General features: G+C 58.9%; 3 protein-coding genes across 3 annotated transcripts; 1 reads left to right on the forward strand and 2 right to left on the reverse strand.

Moving 5' to 3' along the window:
* Window positions 1-2,736: 2,736 nt before the first annotated feature.
* Window positions 2,737-5,314, reverse strand: EsH8_VI_000297 (uncharacterized protein; the record flags this gene model as incomplete). The annotated part of the gene is made up of 4 exons (XM_083271550.1): window positions 2,737-3,753; window positions 3,813-4,510; window positions 4,576-4,971; window positions 5,107-5,314. The coding sequence occupies 4 exons, from the start codon at window positions 5,312-5,314 to the stop codon at window positions 2,737-2,739; spliced, it is 2,319 nt and encodes a 772-aa protein (XP_083126724.1).
* A 1,942-nt stretch (window positions 5,315-7,256) lies between these two features.
* On the reverse strand, window positions 7,257-8,812 carry EsH8_VI_000298 (fasciclin domain-containing protein; the record flags this gene model as incomplete). The annotated part of the gene is made up of 3 exons (XM_083271551.1): window positions 7,257-8,306; window positions 8,461-8,505; window positions 8,675-8,812. 3 exons carry the CDS (start codon window positions 8,810-8,812, stop codon window positions 7,257-7,259), a joined length of 1,233 nt encoding a protein of 410 aa, XP_083126725.1.
* A 1,884-nt stretch (window positions 8,813-10,696) lies between these two features.
* Window positions 10,697-11,563, forward strand: EsH8_VI_000299 (uncharacterized protein; the record flags this gene model as incomplete). Its single annotated transcript, XM_083271552.1, has 1 exon — window positions 10,697-11,563. One exon carries the CDS (start codon window positions 10,697-10,699, stop codon window positions 11,561-11,563), a length of 867 nt encoding a protein of 288 aa, XP_083126726.1.
* Between the last annotated feature and the right edge of the window lie 423 nt (window positions 11,564-11,986).

Consider the following 11,986-nt stretch of genomic DNA (forward strand, 5'->3'; position numbering starts at 1 on the left):
TTCTGTCACCCCGCATTATCTCAAAGTATCGAGGCCACACAGCGCGAACGTGCCGGCTCAGACGGGGGAATCTGTATCGTCAGTGTCGCATATCGGTGGCTTCAGTCCCGAGATGGCAGCTCTGGAAAAGATTCGCCCCGCGGCCTCCACGGCCCCTTGGCTTCGGCTCGGTTGATATTTCGCATGTTCATGTGTGAGGAGCAAGGGTCTGACCCGGGGCAAGCTTGGGATTGGGCGGTTAAGGCGAGGAACACCGTTACATCGGCGCGCCGGGTGATATTGAAGCTGCTCTTGGGAAGCGGGCTTGGGTTCAACTTTCTTCTGGCAATGTGGGGAAAGCTGGAGAAACTAGGAAGGCTTCTGATGGCCTCGATGGTTTGTGAGGGGTGGAAATGAGGGGAAGTTGGAGAACAAGGGAGCATCCGGTTGCTGGCTGGGATGTCCCCCGGATCCACCGCGTCATCTACCGGATTCCGAGCAGCTGATGGCGCTCTCCGATTCGAGCGCATCGACGACAATATCGGGGCTCGTTTTTACCGCCAGAGGGCGTGGGGACGATGCCCATGTGCGCGCACACTCGTGCCTTGCGCTAGATCAAAGCACGGCATGCATCATGGCTCGATTATGGCACCTTCGGCTTATGGTCTTTATCCAAAGTATGTCTGCCGTGCTCTCTTACACATGAGCTCGCTTCCCCGTGTCTTGACCTCGCAGCCAAGACAGAGCCGTTGGAATCGGGTTGGGCCGCTTGGATTCAATCCGCCCGTCACCGGATCATGGCCCAGCCACAAGCCGCTTCCGGCGGGCTGATGCAAGGGCTATCGGGCCACCCCAGTCGTTCGCTTCAATCGCAAGTCTTGGCTTCCTGACATCATTGGAGCTCGCTGGCGTCCCTCCCTCCCACTCCACAGAGGTCCGCCTAAACATGGGTTCTTACATGATGGAAAGATTGGATTTCTTCGCAGTTGCAGCAAAAAGCAGTCTCTCAATTTGGTTTCTCGGGTGAGGCCGGATGGGATGCTGCTGCCTCGGTCCGGTTGAGAGATTTTCAAACTGATGTGGCGGTCGTGCAATCCCGGCAGGACGGCCGTTGCAGGGGTGGCTTTACGATTCATTATTGGGGAGCTTGCGCAGTGAAAAAGTTGTCAACCCGGTCATGCCATCTGTCGTCCCCATTTTTGATCAAGTTTATTTAGCTACGATTACAGTAGCTTGTGAAACGTAGCAGCCATGACGCGAAATCGCAGGAACGATCACGATATCTTCATAGATGTGTTCATAACAAGAACAACACCTTTATTCTTTGACCAAGCTGTACATCGTATATGGCGGGGTCCAATCCATTGCTGCGATGTGTAGAGTAGATAGACTGAGTCCTCACTGGCCGTTGCACCGTTGACCCTATTGGGGACAGGGCCACGCCGCTCTTTGAGTTCATGAAGAACTTGAACAAGTGAAGAGAATGTTGAGCCGGACGTGTTATGGGATCGGCGAGTATAAGTTGATGTTTTCTCATGGGGTAGAAGATATGGTGGAGCACCCCAATCTCTCGGGTCAGACATAGAAGCGTGAGATCAGCGTTCCTACCCATAAGGCGTAGTAGACGAACCAGGCTGGCTCAGTCTCTCGGATAAAGATTAATACGATACCTATGCCTTGAAAACTGGTATCATCGCAGCAAGTCTAATTGTGTTACACGTGATAACACCAAATGGCGCGCGACCTGTTGTTTAGGGTGCAACTCTCCTTGGTTTCTTGCTGCGCTCAAGCTTTTATCTCCTCAGGCTTACAAACACCATTACGATTTCGATCAGAATCCATGTCTTGGTCGATATCATCTTCTTGATGTCCCTTGATGGTAACATGAGATGCACTACGCCAGCTTCAAAGTTAGTGATATGTCAGTCAAATGGAAAGCACAAGCGAGACGTCAAGTCTGTCAGAGAGCCTACAATACCTGATCCGAACCCGAGTAACTCATTGAGCGCCTATTGCATTTTATAAACTTTTCAAAGTAGCTCTGGTAACTTGTCTCGGGCCCTCCATGGTGCGGCCGGGTTCCGAGGCTGAGGAAAGTTTGACCATAACGCACACCACCACTTCTTTGGACTTCTCCGTCAAGCTCAAGAACACAAAGTCTCGTTATTTTACCCACAATATCGATGTTTTTCACGTATTTTAATGCCGAACGGCGATTCACAAGAAATAAAACAGTATTTCTAGATGCGGCAACGGCTTTATGTATTGTGGCATCACTAACCATTAATTGAGGCTATCCTAAGTGTTAAGTCGCACCCAGCGGCTCACGGATCGGCGAGGGAGAAAGAGAGAGAGAGGGAGCTTTGACCAAACGGAAAGATCCTATTGTAATAGTCCAACAACTCCCCCCCTCCCGCCTCCCGTTCCGAGGAGGCTGTGATCCATGGCCATCCGTGCGCCCGCCGCCTAGCTAAACTCCACGCAGAACCCTGTAAAGCATGCCTCGAAAATACTAAGCTAAGTTTTTATTGCGAAAAAGACCAATTCTTCTCCTCGTCCCAACTCTGCTCAGGGCAGGGTTGGCCCGACGCTGCGGTTACGGCCCCCTGTTGCGTCAAGGTGATGTAGTAAGGTTCTGCCGATGAAACGGCTCTGCTCGGGTCTCTAGTCATTTGAGCGCATGTTCTGGTTTTTGGGTTTTGCTTTTGCGAAGAAGGAACGGAGAAAATGAAAATGAGAACAATCCAGGGAAACTCTCTATAGACTTAACACCACGACCGTAAACGTCGCGACGAGGAGCGCGAGCTTCAGGCCGGCGCCGGACACGCCCTCGGCGGCGGCGCTCCTGCCGGCGCCGGGCAGGTCGGTGTTGTTCTGGCTCTGTCGGAACAAGGGGTCCATGGTGGCGTTCTTGGTCACCGGCACCTGGCTGCCCTCGACGCAGAACTGCGTGGGGTTGTTCCAGGTGGCGTCGACGGCGCGCTTCCACGCCACCTCGGGCTTGGAGAGCATCTCGTGGGTGTAGAAGATGCGGCAGTTGGCCGGCTCCCAGAGGAACTGCAGGGGCGTCCGCGCGTCGGACATGGAGAAGGCGTTCTTGGCGTTGACGGCGCCGGCGCTCTTGGGCGTCGTGGAGCGCTTGATGGCGTAGCCCTTGGCCACCTCGCCGAGCTGGCTGTTCATGATCTCCTCCCTCTTCTCCTTGGGGGTGAGGGCCATGATGGCCTTGGCGTCGGAGGTGATGTCGTTGAACGCGAAGACCTGGGCGCCCTCGACGCCGGCGATGGACTGCATGATGCCCGTCTGCGGGCGGCCGCCGATGACGGTGGTCTTGATGCCCATCTGCAGGATCATGAGGTAGGAGAAGATGGTGCAGGTCGAGCCGCAGGTTCCGTCGGTGAATAGGACCACGTTCTCCGGGTCGAAGACGCGGGGGGGAGGGTTGGCCTTGGCGCCGACACCCGTCAGGTTGTACGACGGGTCGGACTGGTTGAGAGGCGCCTGCTGGTACGCAGTGAACATGTCGCCGTTGAGGGACACCGGGGCCAGGAGCTGGTCCACCGTGGTAAAGATCTGCTCATCAGGCGTGTAAATGGTACCGGGAATGAGGTTGCTGACGACGGAGCTGCCACTCAGCGCATCGAAGGCCTCCTGTTCCTCTTTGGTGGAAGGCGTGAAGTTGGCAGGGATGGCGGCCGTGAGGCGAGCCAAGTTGACAAGACCTTCGGAGAGACGAAGGTTGTTCGCCTGGAAGCGGTTGACCTCGGGGAACAGCTGGAATCGACGGTCAGTGTTTGTTGCCTTGGGGAGCACTTTGGGAAGGGATCACAAACCTGGGCGAACAGCTCATAACCGGCGACGACAAAGCCACCGCCGTTGGCAGCAACGTCAATAACAAGGCGCCTCTTCCCGGCCTCCTTGCTCTTGGCCAGGAATTTAGCCACCGTGTCTTGGAAGTTGGTCAGGTATTCGATGCTGTCGACTTTGTCGGGAGGAGAGAAGGCTGAAACTGCGAGCACAGCGACATCGTCATAGCCCGTGCCGTTCAGGAAGTAGCCGGAAGTGGTGTTGGCGCCACTGTCGCGGATGAGAGGGTACGGGTATCCCTCGATGGTCGGCAGGGGAGGCGGGAGAGCAGTGCTGGTGGGCACGGCGGGCGTCGTCTGGTTGGGCATCATGCCGGGCATCGTGGGCTTGGGCGCGGTCTCGGGGTTGCAGAACTTGTTGTAGTAGTCCTCGCCGTTGTTGACGCCGGTGAAGTTGGCGCCCGTGCGGATGATGGCGAAGCTGTCCTCGGAGCGCTCCTCGCCGTTGTCGTAGGTGAGGGTCACCTTGCTGCCCTGGAAAGCGAGCGAGGCAGCGACAGTAATGGCGCTCTCCGGCGAGGCGTACGACCTGAACTGGCCGTTCCACTGCGAGTCGGGGTCCTGGAAGCCGCTGAACTTCAGGTTGAGGTCCGAGATGAGCGTGACGGCATCTCTGCCGTTGATCCTGATGATAGCAGGAGCGCTACCGTTGCTGTTAAGCTGGCCTGCAGTTTTTTGGAGATCGTTAGCAGCCGACACGGACATCGTAGCTGTTTGTGCCAGGACTCACCCAGGTGGTAAAGCTTGGGCACTTCGAGGCCATCGCGAGACACGGAGACGATGTCGGAGGCGAGTTTGTTGCGGAAGCTGAAGCCCTTGAAGACATCGCCGCGGAAGGCGAAATGACCATCGTGAGCCGAAGCAATCAGCTGGAAGATGGAGAGCTGGAACTCGTATTCGCTCTTGAACCCGCCGGATTCCGCCTTCTTTCCAATCTCGTCGAGGCCGCCCTCGATGTCGGTGGGCGGCAGCATGTACGACGCCGGCGGGTTCTTGAGCCAAGACAAGGTGCTCTGCCATGAGACGTAGGCCTTCAAGCTCTTGACGAGGTCCTTGGCCGGGCCGGGCTTGTTCGGCACCGACTGGAGGCAGTCGAACGCCAGCTGAGCCGGGACTTGGGGGGTGGCTGTTGGGGAATGCTTGTTAGCGGCTCGAGTCTATTTGGAAATTCTGCTGGGAAGTTTCTCGATATCCCGCCAAGGCGCCCTCATTTTCGTGTACACCTTCCTCCACTCGTGTATTCTCTAGATGCTTGGCTTACCTTTCGGATTCGCCTGAACGAATTGGGCCAGCTTGGGGGCGATCTGCCCACAGGCGTCGGCAGCGCCAGTCGGGGTCGTTCCGTTGGAAGGGCCGGTGGTCGTCGGCGTCCCGCTAGTTGTCGGGGTCGGGGTCTGCTGGCCTCCCTGAGGAGCCGGCACCGCCAAAACCACGGCCGCCGAGGCCAAAGTCCACCATGTGACTCTCATCTTGTCCTGGAGTTTGCTCTGCACACGAATCTATCTCAATTCTCTTGATTTACGCAACGCCTCTCCCGCTCTATTCCCTATCGTGCCCGAAGGATCGAGAAAGAAAGAAAAGAATATATGAAATAAAAATAGCACAGCTATCGGCGAGGCCAGCTCAAAGTCTCGGGGAGTGAGACTAGGAAGAGGAAAAGGAGAGATTCGGGGCCTTGAACGACAAATCGCCGAAGCCTGAAGAGGGAAAAAAGGGACTCCAAGGCTTGTGCAACGCGCGGGATCGACGAGCACATGGGGTTTTAAGAGTTGCATCGTCCCCCTTCCCGTCCTTCGACAAGAGAGCTGTCCAGAGTCGGTTGGGCCCTGCAAAACAAGTCGGACCCGCACCGCTTTCGTTCTCTTGGCGGCGGGCGCCTCGTCCCCCCAATGCTACACGGCCAGAGTGTGCTCCCAAATCATGAAGCCATCATGAAACACGACAGCCCTCACATCTTCAGATAAGCATCCGCGCATCCTTGGCCGTGCTGCAAAAATTAAACTCGGCCATCATGCAAGGGGACCCTCTACAGACGTGCCGCATCCGTGCGCACATGTTGACAAGATGCGCCTAGCACCGCTTTTTCTAGGCCTAGTGCACACTCTGCAGGGTGGCCTTGAGGGGGAAGAGAGACTGGGGAATGCAGTGACCCGCCCGCCCTGGACTTGGCGGTTGATTGGGTTGATGTTTCGGTGCATCGGAGCATTTTGTCTGAAGATCTGGGAGGCTAATCCTCGACAGCCCCCCGACACACAGTGTCTATGTGTGAGACTCCCGACGGCTATATACCTGGGGCGCGAGGGCTGGGCTGGTCGGAGGTATAGATGCAGTGGCCTCTTTTCCGCGCCGTTTGCTCCTTTTCCTCCCGTCTCCTTCTGGGCCTCTGCCCTCTCTGGTCTCTCCCACTCCCGAGTCTCATCTTCCATGTATCAGCCCGTCCCCCCTTCACCCCGCGCCGGTCAGGCACTCGCCGCCTTGCCCTTGGCCTTTCCTTGGCAGCCCTACCCTGCTGTAGCAGATCTTCCGGAGAAACACATCCGCACCATCCACAAGCCCACTGACTCTGGGTCACTAAATAGATCTTGTCTTGCATGCTGCAAGGTACGACTCGGGTGGTGTTCTTCCTCGGCCTCGCCCGCCGCTAGCTCGATCGGAACCAACCCTTCCCCCCAAAACTTTTAACCCCCCAAACCAGCCAGTAGGCGAACCCTTGTGTACAATCTCACCCATTTCTGGACCAGCAAAGAAGAAGGAGGGGATTTCCAATCAGGAAGGCTGATAGGGGGAAGCCTCGAAAAGAGGCGCGCGCACGGGTGCGTGAGGCCTTGAGCAGGCCGGCCATCGTGCCTCGTTCCAAAAGTCGTTTCTGGGACGCGCTTCCATCCCACCGGGGGGCGGAACAAGCCTTATTTACCTGACTCTTCGCAAACAAAACGGGAAGTTTTAAAGGAAAAAGGGTTAATCTGCGAAACCTTGGGGCGCTTTGTACCGAGTTGCCCCGGGGCCGTTTAGATGCGCCAGAGTAGGCTATTTTCGAACCGAGGTTCGTCTACTTGGAACCCCGTGCCCTGGAAGATGGGGAGCCGCTATGGCCCGAGTTCAGATGCGAACGCGAAGGAGAACCGGGAAGGGGAGACAGCGAAGCAAGCAACAAAAACAAACAAAATCTTCATAGCCGCTCAGCCGCTTAGCCGCTCACTGGAAAAATCATGCACGGGTATCTTAGCATCCGCCGCCCTCCGCCCAAGTATGTGGCGCACTGCCTGTCCTGTCCTGTCCTTGTCCCGTCTTTCCCTTCAGACGGCAAAGGAGGCGCGCCACCCCCCTTTCCTCGCCCGAACTATCCCACCCAGTCCGGTTTGACATGTCTTCTTCCCTGTTTTAACCCATTCATCCGTCCGTCCTGTCGCCTCATGCAATAACGCCCAATGCCTCCATTCCCATGACGCCCACGGCCAGTCCCAACCCGACGCCCGCGGCGGCACCAACCATGCCCCCGGTGCACCGCGCCGCGGCGACGCCTCCGGTGCTGGAGCTCGGGCTGACCCCACCCGTCGCCGTTCCACCGGCGCCGCCGGCGCCACCGCCACCGCCCGACACCGGGCAGTTTGTCGTGCACGGCAGAGCGGAGATGAAGGGCGTCGGGGCGCCGGTCCCCGTCTGCACGGTCCCGGTGACGGTGAAGAGGGGCAACTGCGAGACGGCCGTCACGTTGGGCTCGGCGTTGGGGGCGTCGACGTTGAGGACGGTGTCGAGCATCTGCACGACGCCGTTGGCGACGAGGATGTTGGTCTGGAGGACGCGGGCCGAGTCGACAAAGATGTCGTTGTTGTAGAGCGTGATGTCGATGCTCTTGCCGTCGACGGCGGTCGGCAGCCGGGTGCCGTTGGCCAGCAGCGACGCCTGCACGACGGCGGCGGGGACGAGGTGGTAGCGCAGCACGCGGCGGAGGGCGTCGGCGCCCATGGCGGAGAGCGTGCCGGCGACGGCCTGGAACGCGGCGTTGCGCGGCGCGAAGATGGTGACGTTGGGCGTCTCGGCGAACTCGGCGACGAGGCCGGCCGTGTACAGCGCGCCCAGGAAGGCCGTGAGGTCCTGGTAGGCGTCGCGGGCCGTGGTCTCGAGGCGCGCGGGCGTCACCATGAGGCTGTCGATGACCTGGACGAGGCCGCCGTCGAAGGCGATGTCCGTCTTGAGCGCCGTCGTGCGCGACGCCACGCCCGACGTGACGACGACGTCGCTGTTGGGCTGCTTGGTCACCAGCACGTGCTGCCCGCCCGTGACGTTGGAGAAGCGCCCGTCCGTGAGCAGCGTCGACTCGATGGTCGAGTTGCCCGGGTACATGGCGTCGAAGGCCACCCTGCCCTCGAGGATGCCGTACTGCAGCCCGATGACGATGTCATCCCTGTTGGCGTCCCAGCCCTGGCCCTTGAGGTATGCCGAGTCGCTCGGGGCGAGAATCTGGCGTCTGCATGTCAGAACAAGACCCTTTTTTTTTCATCTTCCTTTTCCCCCTCCAATTTCTTCTTTACTGGCATGGTACAAAATTGAGGGTTTCGGACGACCTTTCGCACGCCTTTCGAGTCCTGGCTGCAGGCAGATGAGATGAACATACCGTAACGCCGGATTTGGGCAAATTTGAGAAAATGTCTGCGTAGTCCTGTACGGGTTGTCAGCTGCACCGAGTCTGAATAAGTTGCCGGGCTCGGCGAAGACGGCCGCTGCTCTGCGCATGTGCACGCGAGGCCCCATGGCTCCAACAAACGAGCACACCCGGGGTCCAGACGAGATGGGGCGGGCTCTGGGGATCTGTCACTCGGCTTCCGTACCTTGACCAAGCCGCGGAACGTCGTCAAGTTGGCCTGCTTGGCGAGAACCTCCTCCAAACTCTGCGCAGCGACGGCGGATGCGCCCAGCGCCATCGAGGCGGCGACAGCCCAGAGGGCGCGTGTGGATGCGGCGACCATTCTGAACTCGTCGCGTCCCAGCGTTTCTACGGTGGCTTGGGTTTCAATCTCTGGGAAGAATCGAATCAAGTATCCGACGACAAGATAAATGAGCGGCTGCTGCGGGCGGTCAATGGGGTCCGCAGTCTTATCGGGGCATGAAGCAAACGGAGGCGGGTCAGCGGTCAAAGGACGGCCGTTCGAACGGGCTTTGTCCGGGAAGGCAAGGAGGCACTCGATGAAAAGAACGAGAAGGTCGGGCAGACCCTCGGAGCGCAAGAGAGGGCGTGGGCGACATTTTGAAGCCAAGGGATCCTACATTACCCCCCCTTCCACGCCGCATCGCGGCACCTCGGGCCTGGAACTCGGGGGGGTGCGGGAGACTCCTCTCTTCTTCTCTATCTAGCAGAGTGTTGCAATGGGGGGTGACATTGGATCGCGGCGCGGCTTCATCCTGCTAGCCCTGCAGGCCCTGGGTGAGGATGCCCGACTTGGGGTTTATTTTCCGCAATTAAATTTGCAGCTACAAAAGGCTATTCCTTCAACTCCCCTTGTCGAGAGATTGCGCTCCTTGGGGCCGCTTCGACTTCGCAGCCAATCTGCGATTGTAGGTCGTTTTCGAAGGATCGCGCAAACGCAAACATGGCGACAAAAAGGGAAGCCGGGGGTAGGGGTAGGGAGCGAGCGCCGTGCGGCCAGACGCAATCAAACTCGCAAGGCTTAAAAGATGCAAGGCCTGACAGAAACGGGAATAGTGGCGTGCGCTGGTGAGCTTTTAGCGGCGGGTTCTTGTGGTTGCAGCGTGCGTGTGCCTGGGCCTAGGGCCAAGGGCGATGGGATTGTATCGTGGGCGTCCACCCGCAGCATGTGTGGGTGCCCAGACGGACCGGGGTCTGGGGGGAGGGACGGCTATTTCATTTGTCGAGTTGAAAATTTGGCCGAATTGGATGCCGTTTGTGCCTGGGGCGGAGGTGGTTTTGGCAGGGCGATGCGGGAGGATGTGCCCATTTAGCTAGCGGCATGTGGGCAGCACAACGCAGGGCAGAGTGTGCGTGCTCCTTGAAGCAGAGCACACTCACTTGTCGATGGTTTGTGGTTCATTGTCGACCCCGTCACGTAATACGGCTGAGATGCTCATCAATGGGCTGTAGGGTAGGGAGGAAAGAAGGGAAATGATGTCGACGCCATGTCCCGGGGTGTTTGAGCTGTCAACCGGGATGCTCTGAGTAAGAACAAAGCCACGGCCAGCAAATGGCAAATGGCATGTCAGCAAGGCCCTGGTTTGTTCGAGGTATTTTCGGGGCCTTGAAACTGTCGACGGGCAGGGGGGGCGCGCACGCTGGAGGCACACACGGCTCAGCTGCCAAGCCAATACCCTGCACACGAAGAATGATTGCATGCCAGGCAACAACAAACGGGGGGCCCAAAAAAGATTTGGGGGAATAGAATCTCTCGTCCGGCGCCATGTTCCTCTGACACACCACCGTCGACTCCGCGCCCAGAAGGTGCCGGCCCCGTGGTGATCGGCCGCAAGTGACCCGTGCTCCAGCGCCGGATTGCCCGAGCGGGGCTCGGCCGGGGCACCGGTGGGCTGTTTTCCCAATTGGGAGAAAGTGAGGGTGGCTTAGCAGGCCGTCAGCCCTCGCTCGCCCTAAACCAGCGCCGCTGACGCTGATCGTAATAGGCCTATGCCCGCGCTTCACAGCCGCAATTGGTGTAATCAGCCATGTGCTCGTCTCCATACGCTTCGTCTCGTTGCCCGCTCATCGCTCATCGCTGAGAGTGGGGAATGGATCGTCGGTGTCACTGACTGACTGACTTGGGGATATAAGATGACATCGACGACTCCATCGCCCATTTCCATTTCCCCCCTCCAGCCAAAGAGAAAACAGCTTCAGACAAACAATGTCGCACACATACAAGAAACAAAAACAACCAGACTACGGCGCAGGCCTAGACGCGCCCCCGCCATATTACGATGCCGTTCCGAATGCCGCACCCGGCTGGAACCCAGCAGACGACGCGCCGTCGTACAAACACGCCGTCGCCGGCGGCCCGTCGTCCCCCAGAACCCTCGTCGCCGCGACGGCCAAGTTCCCCCCCGCCTTCAACTGCTACCTCCAATGGGCCTTCACGAGGACCTGCCACCTGGGCCCCTCGGCCGATGAGAAGCTCTTCGCCGCGTCGCTGCGGACGAGCCTGCGCAACCAGAGAGAGGTCATCGTCTTCGACGGCCCCTCGGACAAGGACCCCGTCCTGATCAAGATGGAGAAGAAGTGGACCTCCACCATGTACAAGCCGACAAAGATCACCATGCCCGCCCGCCCGGAACGCGGCGAGAGGGTCCCCTACGAGACGGAGATGACCGGGATCCCCTTCAGCTTCGACCAGTCGACGGCGCGGACGTTCATGGTCGAGGTCGGCGGCAAGGGGACCGACATGGAGCCGCGGGCCGAGGAGTTCCAGTGGCGGTACAGCCACGCCGAGGAGGTCAAGCAGCTCGCCGGCTGGGGCTACGGGTGGAAGCTCGTGTGGCTCTCGGGCTCGCGGTCCGAGGGCGCCGGCGGGAGGAGGGGCGAGAGGGACCGCGGCTTCACGAGCGACGGGCACGAGGTCGTGGCCGTTCTCGCGAGCGGCAAGGGCATGACCGAGGCTGCGAAGTTCGCCTTCGTGGGCACGGGGCTCACGGGCATCCTGGGCGAGAGGTGGGAAGCCACGGCCGTTGCGACGGCGATATGGACCTGGTATGCGAACGTGGAGGGGGAGTCCTGAGGGTCCCGGAACGTCAAGATTGTACAACACTAAATAGAGACGATAATGCGATAATGATATAATGTCCCCGATACCAAGCCCGAAGTCCCAACTTGCCGTGCAGCAGAGTAGAGCAGAGCGTCGGGGGGCCACAGAGTAAGCATTTTACACGAGCTGGGTACTTTTCCTGCCCCATCGTTGGTGAGTTCGCGCACCCCGGGCTTAACAATCGTGAGCCCAGGACCGTTATATTAACCGGCTCCACGGGCAGGCTCTTGCAACCTCACGGCCGTCAGGCTAATGCCAACTTGGAGACTCGGTGAAACCCCCGGATTCGGCCCCGCCATCCCAGCAATCTAAGCCCTGCCGGCCGGAAGTGGTGTCGGGTACAACCCCGCCCCCGCCACTCGCCCTCCCTTTAGTCATCCTAGCACTCGCTTGAAA

The sequence above is a fragment of the Colletotrichum jinshuiense genome, chromosome 6, assembly GCF_051148585.1.
Source record: "Colletotrichum jinshuiense chromosome 6, complete sequence".
Classification (NCBI taxonomy): domain Eukaryota; kingdom Fungi; phylum Ascomycota; class Sordariomycetes; order Glomerellales; family Glomerellaceae; genus Colletotrichum; species Colletotrichum jinshuiense.